General features: G+C 38.4%; 2 protein-coding genes and 1 long non-coding RNA gene across 9 annotated transcripts in view; 2 read left to right on the plus strand and 1 right to left on the minus strand.

The window, feature by feature from the left end:
* The window catches only part of Pten (phosphatase and tensin-like protein), a 34,360-nt gene extending 29,407 nt beyond the window's left edge, over positions 1-4,953 (plus strand). For 3 of the 6 annotated variants that reach the window (XR_016196431.1, XR_016196430.1, XM_089257665.1), the window contains one exon: positions 4,583-4,953. Coding sequence is in view for 4 of the 6 variants with exons in the window: in XM_089257665.1 (XP_089113791.1) it covers positions 4,583-4,602 (20 nt within the window). In the remaining 2 variants the exon portion in view is untranslated. Of the gene's footprint in view, positions 1-660; positions 801-4,582 lie in introns of those variants that run through there. The other 3 variants (XM_089257664.1, XM_089257667.1, XM_089257668.1) reach the window with 1 other exon arrangement.
* LOC149091978 (uncharacterized) overlaps positions 1-27,499 on the plus strand; it is a 192,948-nt gene that overhangs the window by 137,393 nt on the left and 28,056 nt on the right. The window lies entirely within an intron of this gene.
* Positions 25,169-27,499, minus strand: part of Utx (Utx histone demethylase) — a 42,494-nt gene continuing 40,163 nt past the window's right edge. For both annotated transcript variants that reach the window (XM_089257602.1, XM_089257601.1), the window contains exons 13-15: positions 26,281-26,490; positions 25,771-25,897; positions 25,169-25,462 (exon numbers count right to left, since the gene is read on the minus strand). In XM_089257602.1, the coding sequence (XP_089113728.1) occupies positions 25,268-25,462; positions 25,771-25,897; positions 26,281-26,490 (532 nt within the window). In that variant the 3' untranslated portion in view covers positions 25,169-25,267. The remainder of the gene's footprint in view (positions 25,463-25,770; positions 25,898-26,280; positions 26,491-27,499) is intronic.

Below are 27,499 nucleotides of genomic sequence, written 5' to 3' on the forward strand. Positions count from 1 at the left end.
TGAAAATGGGAAGGCAGGGTATAATGGGTGTGTGTGTGCGTGAAAAAAAAATAAAATAAAAATATTTTAAAATATATATTTTATATAACTTAATTTTCACAAAAAGGGGTTTACAATAAAAGTGTCGATTGCGCAGATTAGAATATTATTGGATTGCCTTGTACTATTATCTTTGGATTGTGTTTTGTCATTATTTTTTTTATACCGTGAGCCCATTGAAAATGGGAAGGCAGGGTATAATGGGTGTGTGTGTGCGTGAAAAAAAATAAAATAAAAATATTTTAAAATATATATTTTATATAACTTAATTTTCACAACACCGAAAATAAATGTGAAGATTGTTTGCGTTGAGTTTTCGGTCAGGCGGTCTTTTGCTGAATGTCATTGTGCGACCTTTTTCATTTCGTTCTTTACGTGCTGCTCATTGAAAAAATGACATACCAAGGCTTAAAGAAAAGAAGCCCAACAGGTTGTACTCGCAAGTAGAGCGCAAGAGGAGATTTGGTATGCACCCAATGATTGTTGTTTAATGAAAGATCATTATAAAAGTAATGGATATTCCTTATATATTCCTTACTCAAATATGGGTTACCTGATTATTAACATAATAAATTTGTGGCCTAACTTTGTGGCCTAACTTTTCCTTTTTTTGTCTTCCAGATTATCTCTGGGAAGTCACTGACCGGTCATGGCTACGAAATTGTGTATAGTTTTCTGGGCGATCTAATAAATCGTCCCCAACTGAGTAAGAGATAATCAATTGAAAATGAAAAATTAGAAAATATATATATTAGAATGTATATGATGACCAGAAGGAAGCGTGACGAACTCCAAAAAGTCTATAAATTATTGATAAGAACTGAGTCATACGCAGTACGACTTTATAATTTATAGTTGTTTATAGTTCCACAAATTTTTTCGATTCAAATCATCATCTATTTCCTTAGAATCGATCAAAATCGATATACTGTCTATGCACATATAATGAATGGAAATAAAAAATAAAATAAAATAAAAAAAAATACGTTTCCAGTCGAGTGTCGATAATTCGAAAAGGCAAGGGAACAGAAATTTTACGAATTGCATAGGTTTTCGATTTACCGTGTTTTCCATTTACCAGGGTTTGAAAAATCAAAATATAGCTCATTAAAAAATAAAATACACATTCTTTCAATATTATGATACTAAACTTAAACAAAATCATATTAACGCAAAATTAAGATTTACAAAAAAAAAGACCTCTACTTTTGGATATTCAGGTGGCTTTTGACGCTTTGACTGAGTGAGGGTGTTCCCATAATAAATTCCTTTCTGTTAAGAATTGAAGAAAACCTTCAAATTGACGAGGCGATATGGGATTTTTACGAATGAGGATGTAATGGTTTTGCTGAACAATATGTTGTAACGTGGCAGACCCTACAAAGAATATATATTCGTGATCAGGGCGACGAGATGAGTCGATTTAGCCCTGTCTGTCCGTCCGTCCGTCTGCCAGTATATGTGAACGGGTCGATCTCATATAAAAGCTAGAGACTTGAAATTTTCCTAGGTCCGAGTCGAGCTTATCACAAAAAATCGATAACTCATTCCGTTATTTTATCCATATCTATAAAAGAGAGTTGTGAAAAGTGTTCCTACACTTATAACTCGAGATCTGCTGGACCAATTTTCATGGTTTTTGATTTGTTGGATTTGTCTCCGCTACGAGTAGGATAGTAGATCTTAATAATACAGAACAAATTTGACGAATATTTGAAAAACGCGGCTTTTTCCCTAAAGATTCAAATTTCCATTGATATTCAGTAGGCTTGATAACAGTGACAGTTTTCGGTCCTGCTCTCATATTATACAATAGTATAGAAGTAAATAAACAAATATAGTCAGTCAGTCTACGGCACAGCCTCAGGCGAACCTGACTATTCATAAAAAAAGTTAATTTTATAAAAAAAAAAGATTTGTTTGTCTCAGGCATTAGTTTGTGTAAATTATTCATATTTATATATCTCGATTTTTTTGTGGTTTTGTGCGAGGGCATATTCAGTACTACTAAAATAATAAATATGCCACGTCCCAGAAGATCTAATTTTCCCCGGCGGACCCATGATATCGCGAGTCAATTATTTGACGAAGAACGAGAAATCGCCCGAGAAAAGCGTCGCGATAGTACCCAGCAAAGAAGGGCTATAATTCGTGCTTCTCAAAGGGAGGCAGCTTGTGAAACGGCAATATGAAATGGTTCAAGGATTTTATTATCTGGCGATTTCCGACAAACACTACGTACTGCCGACGAAATAAACGCTTGCCTCAAAGCATCAAATCTGTGACGATATGTAACCAAACCTTGACTGTCTGTAAATATGAGACTTGCATTGTTGAACGATCTATCTGCTGATGATTTCTCGAAGCGATTGCTGAATATCGTTAATGGCCGTATTCCTGTTGACGAATCGAGTGGTTTGATTTCATTTCCTCAAAATTTTTGCAATTTCGTCTCATTAAAAGATGAGCTTATCAACAAAGTATTTCCGAATATCATTGCTTTCTAAAAAAATACTAAATGGTTAACTGAGCGAGCAATTTTGCGGCTAAAAATAAAGGTATGGATGACCTTAATCGTTGGTACTCTGTATTCATTCAAATCTATCGACTGTATAACAAACGAAGAAGAAGCCACTAATTATCCAACTGAATTTACGACTGAAGGTTGGCTCGGTAGTTATCATGCTTAGAAATTTTAACCAACAAAAACTGTGCAATGGAACGCGTTTGGTGATAAGAAAATTGATGAGCAATGTGATTCACGCGTCGAAGCTCAAAGGAAAATTTAAAGATGAGGAAGTTGTTATTCCTTTGAGTTTAAACGAATTCAATTCCCGATTCGTCTTGCCTTCGCCGTGACGATCAACAAATCACAGGGCGAATCTTTGACTATTTGTGGCCTCAATCTAGAAAATGCGTGTTTTTCTCATGGTCAATTGTACGTGGCATGCTCACGTGTTGGCAAACCATCCGCAATATTTGTTCTTGCACCTGACCAAAAAACAAAGAAAACCACAAGGTGCTTGAATGAAAATCCGATTAGTAAATTAATCAAAGTGTATCCCAACCTGAACAACATAGCTTTCGACAATATTTTACCTAGATATAATGGATAGGGCAACGCAACGTTTGACGGGCCAGCTAGTTATCGATTAAAACCCCTATTGAAAGCTGGTTATTTAATTATATCTTCTACACCTTTAGAGCTAAAGCTTCCAAATTTTAAATGTACACTTATGTATATTTAATTAAATTTCGATTTGTTTTGAAGTCCACCCCCTCAACCTCACCATTGTAAAAGGCGTATTTTAAGTACTAGAGACTTGTGCTTTGGAATGTACATATATTTAAACATTATGATTACATTCTGAATGTTTTATTAAGATTGTAAGTCTAGAAATCAAATTATTCAACAAATAATTTCGTATAATATTGCCCGCACTGCAGCACAGCCCAAGCGCAGTCGTTGCTTTCTGTGCAGTCAGCAGAGCGCGATCTAATAGGTGCGTATGTATGTGTGCCTAAAAAAAGTGCAGAGTGATAAGAATAACAAATTGGAGGGTTCCGGGTATCTCCTAGTCGAGCAGTCTGGAATAGAGTATTCTTAATTGTTTTGTTTCAAAATATTAATATAATTAATTAAATGAGGTTTTATATCCAGAGTCCATTGAAAATGGGAAATCATGGTATAATGGTTTTGTTAAAATGTATGTAACGGGCAGAAGGAGGCGTGGCACAAAGCATATATATTCTTGATCACGGCGATGAGCTAAGTCGATTTGGCCCTGTCTGTCTGTCTGTCCGTCTATCCGAATGTTTGAACGCGTCGATTTCAGAAGATATAAGAGCTGGAGTTCAAATTTCTTTTAAATGTCCGTACATAGCGCGCGCATATCGAGTTTATCACTAAAGATCGATAACTTATCCCGTTATTTTGTTATTTTTTACCCCCCACCTTTATATTCACCTCCTCACCCTCTTATTTGTAAAAGGCGTACTTCAAATACTAGAGACTAGTGCTTTGGAATGTACATACTTTTATACATTATGTTTACGTACTGAAAGTTTCATTAAGAATGCACGTCTAGAAATTAAATTATTTACCAAAAAATTTCTCAAAATATTGCCAATACTGCAGCGCAACCCAAGCGCAATCGCCTGTACATGTTTTTTTTTTCAGGGGATCTCGTATTCGAGCAGTCTCTTACTTGTTTTCCTTTAAGTTTATTTACTCTAAGCAATATACCAGGGTATTGTTAATATTATTTGATTTTAATAATTAGCTGTGCTTAGTATACGTACAAAATGTGTATTTTCTCAGAGTGTGAGAAAAAAATTTATTCATGTTCTACAACTAAAGATAGAATTGACCGTATCTCTCTCCTATAACTAACACCTTTAGAACTATAATATTAATTGTTTTGGGATATATATTTGAAAATCATTGAACACCAAATTTAGAGCCTAAAATTCTTAGATAAATATATATTAGAATTGCTATTTATTGCAACATTCTATAACAAATTATATTGTTATATTGCAGGTGAATCAACATACCTTTGAATAAATTGTATTGGACCTTGGAGATCTACAGAAATTTTAATTATAGCTGCTAACATTTTATAAATGTATATGAATTTGTAAATATTTAGTTTTAAAATAGGCTTTATATTATTAAGTAAATTTCTCTTTGAATGTGTACTTTACGACATCAAGTATAAAAACAATAAATTTTTACAAATGAGAAATTTGATACACGTACACATACATTTCAATCGCGCTTAAGATCTCAATGTATCGACAAATGCACAGTTGGTCACCTAAATGTTACTTATTTTACGGTAATGGTGTTACGTAAATTGTAATTATTAATTTGTACCTTTTTTTAAGTAAACTTTATTAATTAAACAAGGTTTCGAGATTCTATATCAATTTGAAAGCTTAGTCATTTAATTAGTATTTACAACAAATGTTGATAAATCTTTCTTAAACAAGTAAATTGAATGTAAAATAGTGAAATAGTCTTAGTACTTGTGTACAAATTGCTTATGATTTAGACGTCAAGCAATGACAATCATGGTTCAACTTTAATTCTTTATAGTTGTCAATTACATAATTATTAAAGGTTAACATCGGTCTACGATCCTTATTTCTGAGACTTGGAGTATGCCTATTCTTTGCTTGAAAACAAAAAAATAACAATTCTGACAAGTAATATTCTGCTGTAGTGCTGAAAATATCCCGCTATTATCAGCAACGCAAGTAGCATGAGCTTCACTTCACTTGCTTCTTAAAGACTAAGTTAATGATACAGCGCTTAAGACTGAAGAACGTTATTGAACTTGTTTGCATTTAGTTAGTTCCAGAAAAATGTAAGCATATACTGTTTCACAAACTAAAACCTGTTATTTTAAACAATAAATTAAATTTAAATGATGATGAGAAACGATTAGATTCAGCAATAATGTCCAATGCTTCGACCTATATTTATTTTCATTAAGAATCATATACAGTCGGCAAAAAAATTTTAGGTACACTTCGTCTGAACCTTTTATAGTTAGGTTAATTTTAACATTTCAAACGGTAAATATTCTTCTTTTCTTTTCTTCGAGTCACATACTTGAGTTTTTATGAATTGCAATTTCATTTTTGTCATTTTTGCGAGAGTAAAAAGTCAATATGGGTCGAGGAAAGCAAATCCCACTAGAAACGCGTCAAATAATAATAAATCTCTACTTAGGAGTACGCGAAATTGGCCGAACGATTGGGCGATCCCCTTCCAGTGTGCAAAATATGATTTCCGACGCCAATAAAAAAAACGCCTAGAATTTGCTCAGAAGCACTTAAACAAGCCAGACTTATTTTGGGATTCAGTAATTTTGAGTGACGAGTCCAAATTTCACTTTTTTGGATCAGATGGGGCTCAAAAAGTATGGAGAAAACGCAATACTGCTATACAGCTAAAAAATTTAACTGCAACAGTGAAGCATGGAGGCGGAAACGCGATGGTCTGGGGGTGTATGGCCACATAGATACCAAAATGGATAAACATTACTATTTGGTGGTATTGAAAGATAATCTCAAGGAGAGCGCGACTCTGCTCCAGTTAGGTGACGGCCATTATTATTTTCAACCAGATAATGACCCGAAACGACCTCCCATCTCAAGAGGGGTGGCTTTTATATAACACAAAGCAATTATATACTCCGCCAGTCTCCAGACCTCAATCCAATCGAACATATTTGGAATTTACTAGATAAAAGGATCCGAAAATATAAAATATCCTTAAAAGATTCCCTAAAGTCAGTTTTGAGCTCCGAGTGGGTTAAAATCACCGAAAATCACAAATCTAAACACAGATAGCGCTTAATAACATTTTTAGTTATACTCCGAACCCATTGAAAATGGGAAATCAGGGTATAATGTTTTTGTGAATATGTATAAATTTGCAGAAGGAGGCGTGGCAGACTCAAAAAAGTTTACATATGTATATATTTTAATCAGGGCGATGAGTCGATATAGCCATGTCCAGTCGTACGAATGAATAGCGTGATCTCAGAAGAGGCTACTTGCACATTCGTGTATTCAATATGCAATGCAAAAATTGTAATATTATTAGAACAAGATAGTATACCCCGATTTCCTATTTTCAATTATTTCAGGATATAATTATGGTCTCATAGTAAGCCCACACTGCAGCTCATGCGTGTTTATGCGGTCATTTCTACATATATGCGTCTGTCAGTGTGTATGTGTGCTTCTTGAAAATATTGAAACCTCAGTTCCTCGATGCGACTAGAGCTTTCTTACTACTTACTAATAATACCAACTTATAAAATATTAAGATAATATTACTAATTCAAATTACAAACGTTCTACCCAGTTGGACTTCTCTCATTTAGACCTCTCTTTTCTCTCTCATCTGGTTTTTGTTACATACATATGTGAGTGGGCATGTATGTATGTTGTAATAGTTTAATATTTGGACTCTATGACTTTATGACGCCTTCAGTAAATAAGGCGGGTCAAAGATAACGGAAAAGTGTTTTTGATCTTTCTTGGATAATGATTTTTTTCTGATCTTCGCCAGAAGCCTAAGCTTCACAGTCGACTCTCGTTATTTCAAACCTGTAATATTTCGAACCTCTTATTATCACGAGTCCTCTACAAAATCTCTGTATTTCGAATTATGTCCATACATTTCTATACATCATATAAATCATTGCAAAGACGCGGTAATTCATACTTACATGCTTACATACATACATACATATGAACGAATACACTTGACTATGATAATGTTCAGTTTCGTATTAATCTTTATTATTCTGAGCCTGGGTATATATACCCAAACTCAAGCATATTTTCAACCCTTAAATCTAGTGTATATGTTGAGTGTGTATATATGTATATATGTATATATATATATATATATGTTGTATATGTGAGTGTGTAAGGCTCAGCATTGGGCTATTATATTTTCTTATCTTATCGCTGAGTGTGTAAGACTCCGCGTTGGTCTATCCTAGCTATTCTTATCCTATCGCAGAGTTTGTAAGGCTCAGCGCTCGTCTCTAACGTGATCCTGTCGCTAAGGGTCAGAGTCGTATTTTATTTCTAGTTTGACAGTTCACACATTCACCAGTGTTATCTATTTTATGTATGCCATCCGTCGAGTACATAGATTGTATGTTCCCATACTTATCATATTTCTAAGTTCATGCATGTTCATGAACATTCTGCTGGGGGCCGGAGAAGGTGATAGCTAACAATTGCTGTCTCTGGTTTCTTTTCTTAATTAGGTACAAGACAAATAGGGATATTATAATTATAACTAGTCCCAGAGAAATATGTCCATTCATTGTGTGAAGGAGAAGATCCTCAATGTGTACTTTATGACGGTGCAACTCCTTAATACTCTGTTGTACCCGTTGTAGCTCCACTGAGTTATTTACGACAATGTGTTGAAGTGGTGTTGGATCCCATGTGGTGTTCTGGTCGATTATTTTAAGGAAGAGTGGAGCGTATCTCGCAGTATTTGAAGATACTAGGTCCTGTGGAGTTATAATGTTAATTTTACCTATCCTGGCTGAGCATCCAGCGAATAGCTCGATTATGCCTTGGTTTGGTGACAGGACCAGGTCCTCGTAGTTTCCGCATATGATGTGGGCTGACTTTTTCTCAAACACTTTAAAGAGCTAGCGGTTTTTTCCATTGAGTTTTTTGACGAACGTGTCCTCGTATTCCATCATCTTGCACGGCTGCTTCTTGTTCGGTTTTAAGGGAGATATTTCACAACTTTCGTCATCTGCATTTTCCCACACCCAACTTCCTTCGCATAGGTATGTGGTTTCGTCTTCATGCCGGCACTGACCGACTTCCATTTCAGTCATTGAGTGATAGGCGTTTATCTCAGTGTTGAAGATATGGATTTCGTTTTAGTCCTCGGAATGACCTTTTTTCCTTTCAGTACAAGTGGTATAGGTATTGCTTCGAAGAGAGTGGCATGCTGATTTATGTATATTGGCAGCCTTGCTTCTGTTTGCTTGTACACTAACTGAAGCCTTTTTGGAGAGTTTTCGCAAGGGAGAAGTTGGTTCCTCTGCAGTTTCTGTTGGATTTTGTTGAGTTCGGCTAACATTTTATTTGGTTCGATTATCGATGGGTGCACTTTTCCTTCGTTAATATCCGTCACTAGAGCAATTACTGCTGACTGGAGTTCTTCGGTTTCCTCAATCCAGCTACTCACTTGGTTAATCAACATAAAGAATTTTATGGACTCTTTGTAAACGAAGAAGTTCTCTTTCATAGTGTTTGCCATTTTGTTTATTTGCCTTGTAACTTTTTCAAAGTTTTTATTAACTTCCTCTGTGGTGGTTGGCACAAGGTTTGATGTTGCATTGATTATGGATGTTTGGTTGCTGACATAATCATTTAGCCGATTTTCGTTTTTGATTATTGTCTACATGTTTTCTTCCAGTCTGTTCACAGTGCCAATATCGAAGAACATTATGAACCGTTTTGATCTGTTGGCCGTTTGGGTGACAATTTTGATTTTCTCTCTAATGTTTTTCATTTTTAACATTATTGTGTTGCTCACTGTTATGCAGTATTCATTGAAATCACCCAATTTTTCGCAAATGATGTTTGTTTTACTCATGAGCTCATCTGCTTGTTTCAGTACTTCGAAATAAGCTTCCATGTCGTAGTAAAACAGCATCTGCCAGCTTGATGACTTCTACTCTTCCAAGGTTGTCCATTAGCATTGCCGTTTGTGGATCCATATCCTGAATTTTAAGTTTGGTGGCTGTATTTATAGCAGCCATAATTGTAGTAGTTGCTACCTGCAACATCATTAGCAGACTTAAAATTGTCGCTTTTCCGGTCACAGACTTTGCCGATCGTGTTTTTCTTCGCTCTTTCGGAGAGTCGTCTTGCTTATCCTTTTCCTTAGTGGGTAGTAAACATATCTTGTTTACTGATCTTTTAACCTCACCAATATTTGTTTTTATTGTGACTACTCGAACTTTATCATCTAGTCCTTTTGTAGTTTTCGTAATTTTTCCCATAGGCCATCTAGCGGGATGTGTGTTTTCTTGTTTTAATAAGACAAGTTGGCCTTCTGTGAGGTTTGCATTTGCTTGCCGCCATTTGGTTTGCTGTTGCAGTGATGCTAAGTATTCCTCTGTCCATTTCCTCCAGAACTCTGCTCTGATTCGTTGCATGTGCCTCCATCTATTCAAGGATCCGATTTTCCGATGCTCGTCAAAGTGTTGGGAGGAGCAATATAGGTATGCACGTATTAATGTATATGAACGTACGTATTTGCTGTGCGTTTACATGCATATACGTGCATATACATGTTGCTCCACACAGCGACGCGAATACTGTAGGAGCGACCCTCGCACTGGAAAGGGGGTCAAAGTCCTGTTAGAGGCGGTCTCTTTCGCTCCTACAGATTCAGCAATGGGTTCGCGTCGCACGCACGACGACCATCGGTGACCGTTAGCCGAGGTGCCGTTCGTGTCGGGCACCAACGGTACCTCGGCCAATGGGAGGCGGCCACGCAATTTGGCGGGAAAGTGGCGTCACCCGGATCACGCCACTTTACCGTTTCTATGGGCACGAGCGGCTGAAAGGCCCCGCTCCAGAGCCGAACGGGCCCCGTTATCACCCGAAGCAGGGCCTGTGGCTGGGCTATAAAAGGCCACCGGCGGCTCCATACGGGGATTCAGATGGTCAGATGATTGAGATTCAGATGGTCAGATGATTCAGATGGTCAGATGATTAAGTGGTGATTAAAGGATTGAGTGACGATTAAGCGAGTGAAAAGTGATTAGTGAAAGTCAACGCGAGTGGTAAATCAGGACTCCCAGGACTTCAAAGGACAGCAAAGACATCATGGGAACAAGGACATCCAGTGGGAATCCTTGCGACAACGGAAGAGGCCATCAGCAGCATCAGCGGCACCGATCAAGACATCGGTGCATATCAGCGGCTTAAGCGAGGCCTGCACATCTGAGTAAGTTCACGTAGCCGTGCGCAAGAGAAGTGTTTGTTAGTGAAAACGAAGCTAGTGTTGTGCTGTGAGCGAGTGGGATAGTAGGAGAGGCCTGCATATCTGAGCGAACCGCCAGAGTTTTGTTCAGACCGAAGTCCTGGCGCTTCCCGAATCGTCCCGGTAACTAGCGTGCTTTTAGCACAACATTCTCCCAGCCGGAGTGCGTTGAACCAGCGCTCGGTAGGTGTGCTTCGCTAAAGCCAACCAGCGAGCCAGCATAACTTTAAGTGACTTATTCAAGAGAATATATATTTACGCTATAAAACCTAAATTCACAAGTGACTAGTTAATATCGCAGGGGAACCAACAAATAAATTTGTTGGCACGAATCCACAGTCAGCTGAAACTAGCCCAGCTTAGACTCGGGATAAACCGAAGGTTCGTTACAGTGTTCTGGAGCTCCAATTAGTGGTCGTCCAACAATGAATGTCAATATGTCGTCTCCCTCTGTGTCATTATTTAAGGTAACTAGGGGTCGTGAGTTTAGTACTGCTTCAATTTGACATAGCAGTGCCTCAAACGTGAAGCTGTTATCGCCGATGACTCGCTTAAGGTGGTGTTTTACGGATTTTATTCCAGCTTCCCATATTTCTCCCATGTGGGTGCTTGCCGGCGGGATAAAGTGCCATTTTATGCCTTCTCGTTCCAGCACTGGTGCGATACTGCTATTTTCTTTTATAGCCGCGACCAGCTCCTTGTCCAATATTCTAGCGGCACCTACAAAATTAGTGCCGTTGTCTGAATACATGTTCTTACTTTTGCCTCGTCTTGCAAAAAATCGATGTAGAGCTTCTAAAAACTTATCTGATGATAAGTCACTGACAGCTTCCAGATGTAGGGCTTTTGTGGCCATGTATACAAATAAACATATGTACCCTTTGAATGACTTTTGGCCTCTTCCTTTGGAACATCTAATTTGGAAAGGCCCAGCGTAATCAATGCCAGTGTTTTGGAATGGGTAATCGCCAGTTACTCGATACACTGGTAAGTTTACCATTAACTGACTGGCCATTTCCTGTTTGTACCTGATGCAGGTAACGCATTTCGTAGATATTTCTTCAACGTGTTGCGTAAGCCGACAATCCAGAACTCCCTTTGAATGAGCTTCAGTCCGCCATGTAGGGTTTCCTTATGTGCTTTGTTTATATTTAGCCAAGAAAGATGTGATTTTCCAACTACAATTGGGTGGTTTACATTATAGGGCACCAATGCACTTTGGAGGCGGCCTCCCACACGTAAGACCCCGTCACCATCTAGAAATGGGTTGAGCGCTTGTAATTTACTCTTCGCTTCCAGTGGTTTCCTCGCTTTGAGTAAATTTATCTCTTGCCCAAAATCAAGCTGTTGTTGCAATTTTATGATGAGTGTTTTGGATTGCCTTAGTTCTTCGACTGTTAGGTGTGTCGGCTGATGGTTCTTTCCTCTTGATTTTGCAATAAATCGTAATATGTAAGCCATCACACTTATTAGCTTATTTATTGATGAGTACTTTGCCAATAGTGAGCTCAGGTAGTTTTCTTTTGTTGTTAACAGTTTCTGGCACTTCAAGTTGTGGCCGCTGATGTGGTTGTTCTGTCAACCACTCAGGCCCTTTCCACTATATGTCGCATGCTGCTAAGTGTTCCGGGGCAATTCCTCTTGAGGCAACATATGCTGGGTTGTCTGCTGATTTGACGTATTTCCATTCGACGTTCGGCAGTCTTTTGTTTATCTCGTCTACTCGAGTTTTGACAAACTTATCTTTGCTACGCTTGTTCTTTATCCAAGCAAGTGCAATTTGTGAATCACTCCATGCTAGCGTTTTAATGTGATTTCCTAATAATGCTTGAACTTTATCTAATAGTTTGTATAGTATGTGGGCTGCACATAGTTCCAATTTGGGGATTGTCTTCTTGTTTTTTATTGGGTTTACTTTGCTTTTCGCTGCTAGCAAAGTGATTTTGTCTCCAACCTTTGTATACACCACCGCTGCGTACGCTTTTTCTGATGCATCACAAAATCCATGTAGCTCCGTTGGATCAGTATTCGATTTTCCCGACCAGCGTGGTATATTGATTTTGGCTAGCTCTGGTAATGCGCTAGCGTATTCTTGCCAGTAATTAACGAGACTAGGCTCCAGTTCATCGTCCCAAGTTAGCGGTAGTTTCCATAGCTCTTATATAAAGCATTTTCCTAGCAACGTGAATGGTGTAAGCTATCCCAGTGGATCGAAGATTCTTGCCAATTGCGACAAAATTAGACGTTTTGTAATGCGCTCTAATTTTGGGCAATCGACCACAAAGGTAAACCCATCCCTTTTGGGGTCCCATTGTAACCCAAGGGTTTTGACAGACTCGTCTTTGTTTATGATTATTTTTTTGGTTGAGTCGCCATCTTCAATTTCAGCAATGATTCTGTCATCATTTGATACCCATTTTCTTAAATGCATGCCTGCCTTTTCCATGATATCCAAGATTGCTGTTTGAGTGTTGATGCAGTCCTTTATCGAGTCGCCTCCAGTAATAAGATCATCCATGTAGAAATCTTCTTTGATTGTTCTCATTAGCTGATCGTTTCCTTGGCAGTGTTGGTTTGCTAATTCCTGAATACAGCGAACAGCTAAGAATGGTACGGCTGCAGTCCCGTATGTCACTGTAGTCAGCTTGTACTTCTTTATTGGCATTTTTTGGTCATCTCTCCATAGAATGTACTGATATTCCTGATCAGCTTTGGCGACCTTAATCTGGCGGTACATCTTTTCGATGTCGGCTGTCATCACATACTTCCATTGTTGCCATTTTATTAAGATATCGAAGATATCCTTTTGTATTTTGGGCTCGACTAGCATCACATCATTTAGACTTAATCCATTAGAAGTCTTTGCTGAAGTGTCGAACGCTAGCTTTAGGATCCATGAAGTCTTTATATTCCTTAAGTATTTGCGGATGCTTCTTGAATTTTTTCTCCATTTGTATTAATCGTGCCATAGCCTGTTTGCGAGAGTTTCCTAACTCGAATACTTTTTTAAATGGTATGGACACCACTAGCCGCCGTTCTTCATCCCTTTTGGTTGTTTCCTGGAATATTTTCTCGCACTCATTTTCTTCCGAGTCGCTTGAGTTACTTTCCAGCTCCCAGAAGCGTTCGAGGTCATCCAGGCATATCGTTGTTGTTGCGCTGATCACCTTGTTGTTTGATGATCTAGCTATATGGCCGGAAACAATCCATCCAAATTCCGTTTTTGTCCCAGTGTTTCGTTGACTTTTTTAACATTTCCCAACATTATTAAGGGAAGCAAATCACCGCCAATGATTACATCGATTCTGCTGGGCTCGTTGAAATGTGGGTCTGCTAGTTCACAGCCCATCCAGTCTTTATTGACATCCATGTCAATTTTCTTGCTCGGTAGAGCTCTTTGCATCTCTTTGCTCGACATCCTTGAACTTCCACGTTCCTTTTGATTCTGCGCAGTTTTAGCTGTTGTGTAGCTTCCTCCGATATTAATGTTCTTTGAGAACCTCCATCGAGGAGAGCTCTTAGCTGCTCGTATTTTCCGGACTTATTTTTGATCCGAATAAGTGGAGTTGTCCGTTGCTTTCTTTGAGACAATTGCTGCTTAAGATCTCGTTTTTATTCGCTTCCTCTGTAGCAAATTGTTGTGTGATTTGGCATGCAAGTATTGCAATCTTTTATGCAATCTTTTATGCAATGGGCGCCTAGGCATTTAAAGCATAGAGCGTTTTTAGTTGCGAACTCCTTGCGTTTTTTAACTGGCTCTGCCTTAAATCTTGAGCACCTTGTGATGTTGTGGCAATCCAGTTTGTAAAAACGGCATATTTTGTAGCTCGTTTTCTTCGCTTCCGTAAGCGTCTGGACGGCCCTTTTCTGTACTGCGTCTATTGAATTATATAATTGATCAATAAACTCTAGTACATTTTTCAAGGATTGAATTTCTCTGGCCCTCTTTACATGTTGCTCGTAAAGTTGTAGGACTTCTGTCGAGAATCTTCGTAGCAAAATCTGAGCGAATAGTACATCAGCATCGTTACCAATTTGGGATACATCCTTGGCGATGTGAATACACTCATTTGCTTTATCCAAGAATTGGCGGATCCTGCTTTCATCATCGTTTTCCAGCAGTTCCATGTCCACTAACTGGTTAACAGGGTTTGCGAATATCTTACGCTTATTTTCATAGCGCTTACATATAAGTTCCCACGCCGAATTGTAGCTAGCAGACGATACATTTAACAAATGGCTCACTACCATTTGGGCATCTCCTTTGGGGCATGATTTTAGGTAGTTCAGTTTCTTTGTGTCACTGATATCCTTCCTTTTGTGAATCATGTCGGAGAACAAATTAAAGAAACTTGGCCAGTCTTTTGGATCTTCATTAAATTGAGGAAGATCCGATTTTGGTAGCTCTGGAACGTCTTCTTTCATACTGTGAAAGACACTTAAATTTCTGTTAAGTTTCTTTGTCAATGTGTGGACTTTAACTTCCAAAGCGTCTATGCCGTCGATTTCATGGGTGGGCTTATCATATTTCACCTCTAAATCTATAAGCGTTGACTGGACTTTGTTCCATAGGAACTCTAGGGTTTCTTTGCAGTCTAGAGTTTCCTCCTGGTTCTTGAGCTCTAGATCGGCATACACCTCTTCAATGTGCTGCTTTAATGCTAGAGCTCTATTATCAACAAGTTCTACCATTATATCCATTGGGCTCGCCTTTCTGCGTGAAAGCATTGCTTCCTGTTGAGTATGTTTTTCCATGGATATTTCGGCTTGTATTTGCCAATTCATGCTAGTGGATGGTTCGTCGGCATCTATATCAGGGTCGGTGGCTTCGACCTTCATCAGCTCCTCTTTGTATGTCCTGATTTTTTCAATTAATCCATCGTATATTTTGTGGGTAAAATACGCATGATAGCTTGGAATATCGAGTGTAATTAGCGTCGAGTGATTGGCAGCGAATTCTTCTACCAGCTTATCCACAACAGCTAGCGAATCCTTTTCAACTATGGCTCTTAAAATGATGTCATACAAGTCTGACTACTTCTTTAGCATTTCAAAAGCCTTTCCTGACATCATCTTGTTGCGGTTGTTGTAGTATTTGTATATTTGTGATTGATTTTCTTTTTGCTTAACCCGTTGGAGGTATTTTTGTTTTGATCGCCTTGTTGATCTTGCTGTGCCTCTACTCACAGCGTGTTTTGGTAAGCCTAAAGGAAAGCACTTCTTATTTCAAAAAATAATTTTCTACGTTAATATATACTTGTTACAACTTTTGATATTTAGTAGTCTTATGGTACGGCTCGATGGACCATGAACGAATACACTTGACTATGATGGTGTTTAGTTTCGTATTGATCTGAGCCTGGGCTTATATACCCAAACTCAAGCATATTTTCAACCCTTAAATCTAGTGTATATGTTGCTGAGTGTGTAAGGCTCAGCATTGGGCTATTACATTTTCTTATCTTATCGCTGAGTGTGTAAGACTCCGCGTTGCTCTATTAGCTATTCTTATCCTATCGCTGAGTTTGTAAGGTTCAGCGCTCGTCTCTTACGTGATCTTGTCGCTAAGGGTCAGAGTCGTATTTTATTTCTAGTTTGACAGTTCACACTTTCACATGTGGTATCTATTTTATGTATGCCATCTGTCGAGTACATAGATTGTATGTTCCCATACTTATCATATTTCTATGTTCATGCATGTTCATGAACACATATGTATATGGTCACTAACCAAAGAACACCTAGACGAGACATATAGAACAAACTTTTTCAACGCTGAAAAATGTGCATAAGAGACTGGTCAATTTTGTATTTGCTCGGCTTAGGCTCTTGAGGCTCGAGCAGTGAAAATATGACAAAGCCAGTGCGCTGCGGGCTCTCTAAAAAAATGGTCCCGTATTTTTATGAAGCACGGCTGTGCTATATGTGTCCTACTATCTCTCTTTCTACCTCTCTCTTCTCTCTCTCTCTATCGGCTCTAAAATCATCCAACTCTTTCTACCTTTCTCTTCTCTCTCTCTCTCTCTATCGGCTCTAAAGTCATCCAACTCAACAGGGCACAAAAATTGAAATTTGTCTGCGACGATCCCAGCTCTTTCCTTTTGAGTGAAGGGTTCCCCGAAATCATAGAGGCGTTTGCCACGCTCATACAAAATCTTATTTTTGAGTACACATACTAGAAGCCTGCATGCTTGTGGTCGTCTTCCAAATATACTGATATTTGCATGTGCTTCAGCATCGCAAGCATTCATGGTACTCAAAGTCGCCAAGCATTCGGTTTTACTTTACTTCTTACATCATTGTATCTTGTTCAGAGGTTTTCCCTGCGAAAGTGGAAAAAATCTAAAGAAAACGTGTATGCTATGGGCGAGACGTACCCAGCGACTTCGAAAACTATCAGAGACTTATTGCGCGGCGGTTCGTCGAGTGACCCAGCGGTGGAACCCAGTGGTCCAAGAGAGGCGGGCACTAGCGTCATTGTTTTGGCGTCAGGGCTTTCCTCCTTCCTTGTCTTTTAAGTGCGAAAAAATTTGCATCTTTAGGCGTCGCACTTGTGCAAATAATAAATATCAGGTGCACTCACTCTAACAGCTGTTAGTAGTGCTGGAAATTGCAGCGGACAATCAGCTGCTCACTAACTTTGGTGAGTTGCTAAGTCTTAGCAAAGACAGCAACCTAGCTGCTGTGAAGTAGCAGTTATTAGAAGTAGTGCATACTTTCGGGCTCTCACTGTAGCTAAGCTGAGTTTAAGTTACTGCGGTCTCTAAACTCAAATTTTATTAGTAGCCATTGCCCACTTCAGGCTTCACGCCGTGGTAGTCGGAGCAAAAATGGATGCCATGATGGAGGACGAGCTGCAAGCTTTCGCGCACCGTTCCTCGATCAGCGATCAGCGATCGATATGCTACGTGTAGTCAAGAGCGACCCAAATTTAAAGCGTCTGAGCGGCGACGTTCAAGGCATTAGGAAGACAGCTAAGGGGGATCTTTTGTTGCAATTGAGTAGGAAGCCAGAGCATAGCGCTGAGGCTCTACACGAATGAGCAAAGAGGAGATCTTGTAGGCAATTAGGTTGGAGTTGACGGATAGCTCACTCCCCATTGAAGCTATCAAATCACATCGACCAGCTTTTGGTGGACAGCAAAGAGCTACGGTTGCTCTTCCACTTGGGAAAGGTAAAACTCTGCTCGAGCTGTCCAAAATCAGAATATGCCGTACCCGAGTCGTGGATCAGCCTAAATGCTGTTTCAAGTGCCTCGATTACGGTCATATGGCAGCCAACGGCATCAGCGACTGTGACCTAAAGGGCGCCTGTTTCAGGTGTGGATAGATCTACTTGAGCAGACAATAAGAGAAAAACGTGTAGACGTAGCCTTTCTCAGTAAGCCTCATCACCGTCGCAAACAGTTCACGCGACAGCAGGAGCCTATGTATTGGTGGAATGTACAAATAGGTGACATTCGACGCAAATGCATCCAGGCGAGAAGAAGTTACCAACGGGCTCGCGGTAGGTCTACATTTTTTGAGAAACAATTAGCTTACTAGGCAGCTAGAGTTGAAGAAGGCCATTTGGACAAGTTAGAGAGAATGCTTTTTAGAGTTGTGTGACTCAGCCGAATATGACCCTTAGGGCAGGGCATTTAAGATAGTAGTTAACAGACTATACTCAGGTAGACAGGTGCAGCCTACGGACCGCTTGGAGCTTAAATCAATTGTGGAAACGCTCTTTCTAGAACGATTAAGCTCCATTCATGCCCATGTGCCCGATGTTGCTGATCAGAGCTCAACGAGCACTCAAATTGGTTTAATTACAGATGAGGAAATATTAGTATCTCTCAGAGGTCTTAGAACTAACACAGCTCCAGGGCCGGACGGGATCCCAAATCGTGCGCTAACGCTAGCCTATACAATGAATGTTTAATTCAAGAGACGTTCCCTGCAAAATGAAAAACGCAGAGCCTGGTATTGCTACCCAAGGCTGGCAAACCCCCGGAAGAGCCATCGTCGTATAGACCAATCTGCCTCTTAGACACCATGGGAAAGGTGTTTGAGAAACTGGTTTGCTCTAGGCTGGAGACTTCTATTGCTAGCGCCGGAGGCCTGTCACCTAATCAATTTGGTTTCCGGAAGGCCCGGTCAACAACAGATGCGCTAGGAAAAGTTGTTGGCCTGGCAACTTCCACCATCCAAGGCACCAGATGGAGGCACGGAACGAAGCAATACTGCATCATTGCGACCCTGGGTGTAAAGAGTGCCTTCAACACAGCTAGTTGGGATATGATACTGGATGCGCTATTACAATATAATATCCCTAAATATCTTAAGGAGATAATAAAGAGCTACTTCAGAGGCAGAACACTGGTATACAACACGAGTGAGGGTCCCCAAACTCATACAGTGCCAGCTGGAGTACCCCAAGGCTCAGTGCTGGGGCCTCTCCTATGGAATCTCATGTACGACGGCGTACTGCGCTTGGAACTACCAGCAGGTGCGCACACCATTGGCTTTGCTGATAATATAGCCGTCGTCGCCATAGGCAAGGAGCCTAAAGATACTGAGGATATGTGCAGTGCAAGTATCAATCGCATACGAAGCTGGTTGACAGGAGCTGGGCTCGAGCTAGCGGCACACAAAACCGAAGCCGTCCTAGTCAACAGTCGCAAAAGAGTGGAAACTGCCAATATAAAGATTGGCAGCGTCACCATTGCGTCAAAGAGGGCGATAAAGTATCTTGGTGTCATGATAGACACAAGATTAACTTTCCGCGAACATTTAGAATATGTGCATAAAAAAAGGCAGCTGATTCTTGTAGATCTCTCTCAAGAATTATGCTTAACACGCGTCATAAGGTCCGTCATCCTCCACGCTGCGCCAATATGGGCAAGCGCGATTGCAACGCCGAGCTACATCCGGGACATTTGCGCGATTTACAGACTGAGCGTGATCAGAGTCTGCTGCGCATTCAGAACAGTCTCTGACAACGCGGCGCTCGACATAGCCAGCATGGTGCCTCTGGAGGACTTAGTCGCCGAGGCCGTGGACTGGAGTGCACACGAGCCTATACGACGCAATGATATTAGAGCGAACAGCATTGCACGATGGCAAAGAAGGTGGAACAGCTTAACTAAAGAGCGGTGGACACATGCTCTTATCCCTGAGCTTGAGCCATGGATAACCCGCAAACACGGCGAAGTTAATTTTTATCTTTCACAGATTCTATCGGGACATGGATGCTTTCGGAGCTACTTGAAGCGCTTTGGCCACGATGAAGCCGACGAATGCTCTTGGTGCGGACGAGGTGTGGTGGAGGACTCCAAGCCGCTCCATTAGAGTGGACAACCATGGTCAACGTGATGTTGGAAACACAGTCAGCTTGGGAACTTATAAGTGCAAGGTGCTTGCGAAGCAATGCTTTACGGCCGTCCCGCAAGCATCGTGCGCTATACTTAGCCACCCACATAAATACACTCATATTTTTTGTAAATAAAGTTGTTAATAAACGAATATATATAAAATATATATAAAAAAAATTTTTTTAAAACACACATACACAAGCGAATGTCTCTGGGCTGTGCTGCAGTGTGGCAATAATATCAGAACTTTGATGTTGAATAATTTAATTTCTAGACATACCATACTAATGAAACTTTCAGAACGTTATCATAATGTTCAAATGTATGTATATACCGAAGCAAAAGTATAATTTTGAAACTGATTTTCGATAAGATTTTTTTATCCATAACAAGAAAGTTCTAGTCGAGATTGCTCGACAACGAGATCCTCTGAACCCTTAAAGCAATTGTCAATAATTATTCGCATATGCACACTCACACGCACAGACACAGACAATCGCACGCACGCATAAGCACGTATTGGCGGCAATGTGGGCTTACCTTGGAAATTTAATTGTTTAATAATATTTCTTGTCGGTGCACTATCTTCATGAAATTTTCAGATTATGATTATAACATGGATATGCATAAATCGTTCACACACTTCTAAGTTGTCGACAATGCTCACTTCTACAATGATTACCCCATAATTTGTGAGCATCACGGCGCCTGCGTACACACAATCAAACATATGTATGTATGATCGACCAAATGCAAATGATTTAAAATTGCTACAAGCAGCAAGAGCTTCGCACACAGGCATAATAATGTTCATACATGTAGCAAGGGATTATAGTGTGCGTGTGCACGCTCTTCACGAAAACATTTTCATTATGAACACCAACGCTATCATACCCTTTCCACAAATAATAACGAAAACGCTGCTGCTTCTGCTCACATGTATATATGCATATACACATTTCAGAGAGCCGAGAGCATAGAGAGAGAGAGAGGGAGAGAGATAGAGAGAGCAAGGGAAACATTGAGTATAGAGGGGTGAATGAATACACTTGACTATGATGGTGTTTAGTTTCGTATTCATCTTTATTATTCTGAGCCTGGGTTTATATACCCAGACTCATGTATAATTTCAACCCTTAAATCTAATGTATCTATTGCTGAGTGTGTAAGGCTCAGCATTGGGCTATTCCATATTCTTATCTTATCGCTGAGTGTGTAAAACTCCGCGTTGGTCTATTAGCTATTCTTATCCTATCGCTGAGTTTGTAAGGCTCAGCGCTCGTCTCCTTCGTAATCTGACTCTGGGGTTGCAAGGGTTGGTCTTCATTTGTCTATTTATGCAGTCCGTACATGTGGCCCTTATCTTTTCACAGCGCACTGCCTGCTAGTCGCTGAGTGCATCGGAGGCATGTATACGATCATCGTATATTCATATGTTCATGCCTGAACAGGGGTCTTTTGTTCAAAATTTGACCATCTGGGTCGAGCGCATGAAGCGAAATGATTGTGGTTTTGTACATTTTCCTAACACGAACCGAGCGAATACGAAGTTTTCTGGGGTGCTAAAGTTCGAAAAAAGAGTTCAAAAAGCTTTACACTAGTTGTCCAGTTTATGTGCTCTATGGTTAGTGGTTGAATATAGCTGGTGGAGTTGCGCAGTCTGAGCAGCGTTTGGATGATCTGGAGCCTATATGAATGCGACAGAGAATGCCAGGGCTATTCGTAATGATTTTTGTAAATATTTCAATAATGAAGGCAAAAGGATCGATTTTAAATTCAATATTAATTTCTATTTATAATATGGACATTTTATAATAAATAATAATTATATTCAACATTACTTACCGTTTCGTTTGCAGCTTCTATGATGCTTGAATCTTCGTCCTCAAACTTATTTATACCACCCACAAAAGATTCCTGATCTTGAAGGAACAATAGATGGTGGTAATACCATATACTTGGTATGTAAATGTCGTCAGCCCCGGCTTCAGACTTTTCGCTTATTCTTATTTTTTGCAGCTCACGCCCATAGGCAGCGCGCAGGAAAATAACTTTTTTTACTGACTGCACCGCTGCACTTTCATCATGTTCTTTGTATTTTAGATCAAGGGTTTCCCAAGATTTGGACCTCTTATTCTTGTCCTTATAACTATCTTTTTTTTTTTGCCACAAGCATGGCTCATTTTTAAGAGATTAAATGAATTCCTCTAGAAATGCCTTAGTCAATTTGCACGTTTTGATTTGCCAAATATTATTTCAAATTATGTTCGTGTCGAACATGGAAAATAGAAACATTCCACGAACACGCGTAAAATAGAAACATTTCTATTCTTCGCGAACACGGTCGGCGAACAAAATGTTCGTGCGAACACCACCATCCACATGCAAACATTCGACGAACACAAAATGTTCGGCAAATATGTTCGCAAGTGGATGGGCCCCTTTACTAAAGTGACAAATGCACTTGCCAATACTTTTTATAAGTTTTTTTACTTGATTGATTTTTATGACATCTTGACCTGTATATGTGTGAATAAATGATTATTTTTAAAAATGTGAATCGATCGAAAAAAGGAAAGTATTAAAAATGTAAGAATATTGAAAAGAACAAAAAATATGAGAAAACAAGTAAGAAAGCTCTAGTCGAGACTGCTCGACTAGGAGATACCCTGAACCCTTTAAGCTGATATTCTAATCACTCTGCACTTCTTTTAGGCACGCACACATACATTTATATGCATCCACCCTCACGCGCCCGCACTCTGCTAACTGCGCAGCAAACAGCGACTGCGCTTGGGCTGCGCTGCAGTGTGGGCAATATTATGCGAATTTATTTGTTGTATAATTTCATTTGTAGCCACACAATCTTAATGAAATTTTCAGAGCATAATCATATTTTATTTTGTTTAGTTTATATATATATATAACCATTAAATTATTTCTTGAGCTGTGTGTTTTTTCATGTAAGAAGGGAAAATTATAATATGATTGAGTTGGGAAATGCGTAAAGGGAGCATTTAATGAAGCGACAAACCGTTTGTATTATGTACACATTAATTATGACAAACGAGTGGGTAGTACAAAGAGGAAGAGAGCGAGAGATTCGGCGAAAAGGACAATGCAAATTTGTCGAACTGCGTAAATAAAGTTAATTAGCCATTATTATTTGTAAGAGGCGTTTTTCAAGTAATAAAGACTTGTGCTTCGGAATATACTTACATTTGAACATTATGATTATGATTATTATGAGTATAGAAATTAAATTATTCAACGAATAAATTCTCATAACATTGCCAACACTGCAGCGCAGGCGTGTACGTGAGCTAATGTTATGTTTCTATAAAGATGAATGAAACAAGTAAGAACGTTACCGTCGGGTGTTACCAACTGCGGAATACTCTGCGTTGATCAACTAACTATTCTTATGTCATCGACGAGTTTGTAAGGCTATGCGCTCTGCACCAGAGAACAGCATACATGTGTCATACGTGATTTGTCTACTTGTATTTATTCCCCATTGCTCTTTTCTCAATTTCGCTTTTTTCTCTACGTTCGCTGTAAGTGTAAGTGCGACCAGCAACCGTTGACGAAAAATACTTGGGTGATAAGTGAAAAGAAAATGGTACATTTTTGTGAGGGACAGCAAGATATTGCCTGCATTATTCACACAATTTTTTATAAGTGCATGTTTATGATTTGCTGAGCCAGTGTTGAGTGACACCGGCACACAAACTTTATTGACTGTAAGGTGGCAAAAATTGGCACATTTGCAGTTTTCTGATCTGCACTAAAGCACTACCTACCTGTTATTCGGAGGTATGTATACGATCTTCGTATATTCGTATGTTCATGTATAAGGACAGCGTTTATTTTTGATTCATATGACTCAACCAACCATTTAAAAAAAAAAAAAACAATTAAGAAAACTCTAGTCGAGACTACTCGACTACGAGGTCTCCAGAACCCTCTTCAAGCAAATGATATTTAAACAAGTAAGAAGGCTCTAGTCGAGACTGCTCGACTAGGAGATACCCTGAACCCTCCAAGCTGATATTCTTATCATTCACAGAAGTCTCCACGTCTAATAGTATTCCAATGAAGCTCAAAAAACAAAATCAATTTTTCGATTTTCGATAAAAAAGTTATCGGATGAGTTATCGTATATCTTCTGAGATCTCGGCGTTCATACGGACAGACGGACGGACAGGGCTTTATCGACTCTCCTCGTCGTTCTGATCAAGAAAATATATACTTTGTATGGTCTGCGATGATTCCTTCTGCCTGTTAAATACTTTTTCACAAAAACATTATACCCTGATTTCTTATTTATTAAATATTATTCACTCCTTTTCTGGATGGACAGTCTTCATGAAACTTTCAGATGGGGATTATAACATTAAGTTGTAAGTAGTAAGTACTAATTAAACTACGCCTTTCACAGATTTAAGGTATAAAGTATTTTAGATATAAGGTAAGGATGAATTATAACAAAAATCGAAAGTAAATAGTTATCAACATTATTTGGCGACTCTAGCTTTAAAGATGTAGCAGATAAAAATTTATTAATAATTTTCAATTCTTTCATATAAATATAGAACGGGAAAATTGTGGATTTTCCTGAGAAAAACTTGATTTACTTGTGATATATACGTACCTTTGTCAATTATTTCAAATCTCTAGCTCTAATATCTTCTGAGATCGACGCGTCCAAACATACGGGCAGTCAGACAGATGGACGGGCGGCTAAACGGACAGGACAAAATCGACTCAGCTTGTAGCCCTGATAAAGAATATATATGTAAGTTAAGACTATCGGCAATCTAAGGAGGCTGGAGAGTCCAGTCAGACATTCAAGGGGAGAACCCAATGTGTAGAACTGATTTGGGTCAGTTTATATTCGGACTAGAGAGAGTTTAGATCTATTGTTACTAAATTATATAAAATATATTATTTCATAGAACAGAAAGTTGTTTAAATTCACAAGAGCCCAACACAGCGTCCCCAATCACTAGTGCTCTAGTGTGGGATTTCTGTCTATGCCTCCTTCTGTCCGTTGCTTACAATTAACAAAACCATGGGTTCAGGAAATAAAAAACTTGTTATTTGCATACATGCCGGAACGGTAAATAGTTATTGTGAGCCGTGGTTGATCTAAAAACATGCTCTACGGCGCCAAGAGAAACCGAGACGTACCCCATATACAACGGCCAAGTAAAGTCAAAATGTTTCAGAACTATATAAATTTAATAATTTCTTTTCGGTGTACAAAACGTTCATTGTAAGAAAAAATATAAGAATATAATTTTACTTATGTTAAGTTAATGTGTTTGTCCAAGTCCTTGGGTTCTATATAATGTAAAAGAGTCGTACACATGCTCCAGCTCTGACAATCGGTACTCTTCCAAGCAAACAATGCCTTGTAATGATGGTGATAGTTTCAACACACATGGTAAACAATGGACCACATGTCTTTTCTCTTGCTCTCTTATAAATAAAACGTTAAATACTTCAACCTAAAAAGAACGAACATATTTTTTTATTTACATTTATAATCATTTATATTTATGGTAAACTAAACATTGTTATTAGACAAGAGTATATTTTTTTTAATAGTAATTATTTTCAAAGCGGACATACAATTTGCGAATTATTGAGATTTTAGACTTGGAAATCCCTGTAGATCTCAAAAAATTTCGGTCAGTTTTAAAGCCCAGGAAAAACGATCCGTTATAAATCTGCTTCATTATTTTTTAAACATTCCTCGATTATTTCTACTGTTTACTTACTCTATTATTTAAAGAATATTAATCAAGAAACTTACTTCGCATTGTCCGCAATAGTGTGACGCTTCGTTTTTTCCACGCCCATTAAATCGTATTTCAACGCCTTTAGACTTCACAAATTCTTGTATGTGAAAAACGTTTTTTAAAGATTGACACAAGCACATTCTACAAATAAAATGTTACATTTATATAAACATATTAAATACATATTAACGCATATTCAACAGTTAAGATTTTCAAAAATTTTCTTTCATAGTATTTGAAGGGAACTTGGCACTTATACTTTTCACCAGACAGATTTTAAATACACTTATACATTTATAATAATGAAAGCAAAATGTTGAAAGAGTAACATTACTTTAATAGATTCAAGATACATAGGAAGTAAATATGAGCAATAGATATTGAACTTTTTTTTGTCTTTTTTTTTTTTTTTTTTTTTGTAAATTGCTACCCTTCAAAGAAAACCCATTTTTATGAATCTATAATAACTAACCTCTAAGATATATCTAAAATTAATTGGAGTATAAATTTGCAAGCGTACTTACTTTATTAACTCAAAGAGTTTGACATCTGAAACTTTAATATTTCTTGCTAAGTTCCAGCTTAAATGCACCATAGGTACAATACTTTTAAAACTTTGAAGTTTGTTCCACTCATAACGCTCAATGGCAAGAGAATACTGTCGTGCAGTTAGTGGTCCTACATTCCATGCTATATTATTACACCATCCTACAGACTGTACCCAGTGAACGCAACTGAAATTATAGGTAATTAAATTTTTTAGTATAAATGTTCACATAAATAATTATTCCCTTCTTTTCTGCTTACATAAGAAACATATGTAAGCACATACACACGCACAGGCATGCGCGCTGCAGTGTATGGAAAAAAAGCCCGAAATTTAGGCATCACCTCTAAAAATAGAGCTATGAGGTTCAAATTTTACATACACCTAAAATAGACTAAGTTAGAATTTCGATATTTTTTTTTTTTACGATTAGACCACGCCTTGATACTTTCCCGCCCTTGATACTTAATAATTTAATCATGAGTGCTTTAGACATCATTTTTACTAATATTTAACATAAAGCTTACAGCACATATTTTTAGATAAAAATTATTAGATTAACTGCTAATATAATACAAAAATGTAAAAGTGTAAAATCCAGTTTTAGACTGGTAAAAATTGTTTTTTTTTTTTCTTTTTTTTTACCTATAACATATTTCGAAAATTAACATCAATACTCTTATTATTTTTCATTTAAGTGGATCAGACAAGTCTAATACCCTCTGAAAAACATCCGTCATGTTGTTTAATCTGATAATCTTTCGAAGATGTAAACTTTGTTAACTTATATCAATTTTGTTCCGAACTTCTGAAGCGCTTTCTTTAACAATACTTGCAGCTATCCATTAACTGGTATCCATGTATCAAAGCTATCTGCACAGTTGGGATACGGGCTATGAAGCATAGTTAGTTATGCATGTATATTTCAATATATAAGGCTCAGAGGAGATAGCAAATAATGTGTTCTACTTGTCTTGCAAGATCAGAAGCAAATTTATCTTTACCTGAGTGCCAGCTTCTTCATAATTAGCTCCCTTATGGAGAATTTTATTTCGCGAGGAGTTCGGCTCTTTAAAGTTTCTCAATACTTTACCCGTTCATGAATTTTTTTTGTATTTTATAGATTCCGGTTATTGGTTATATTTATTATTATTATTGGCAAATATTTTGAATATAATAAATAATAATAAATAATG

Source organism: Drosophila navojoa, chromosome 3 (assembly GCF_054131105.1).
Source record: "Drosophila navojoa isolate 15081-1374.11 chromosome 3, UAZ_NAV_1.0, whole genome shotgun sequence".
Taxonomy (NCBI): domain Eukaryota; kingdom Metazoa; phylum Arthropoda; class Insecta; order Diptera; family Drosophilidae; genus Drosophila; species Drosophila navojoa.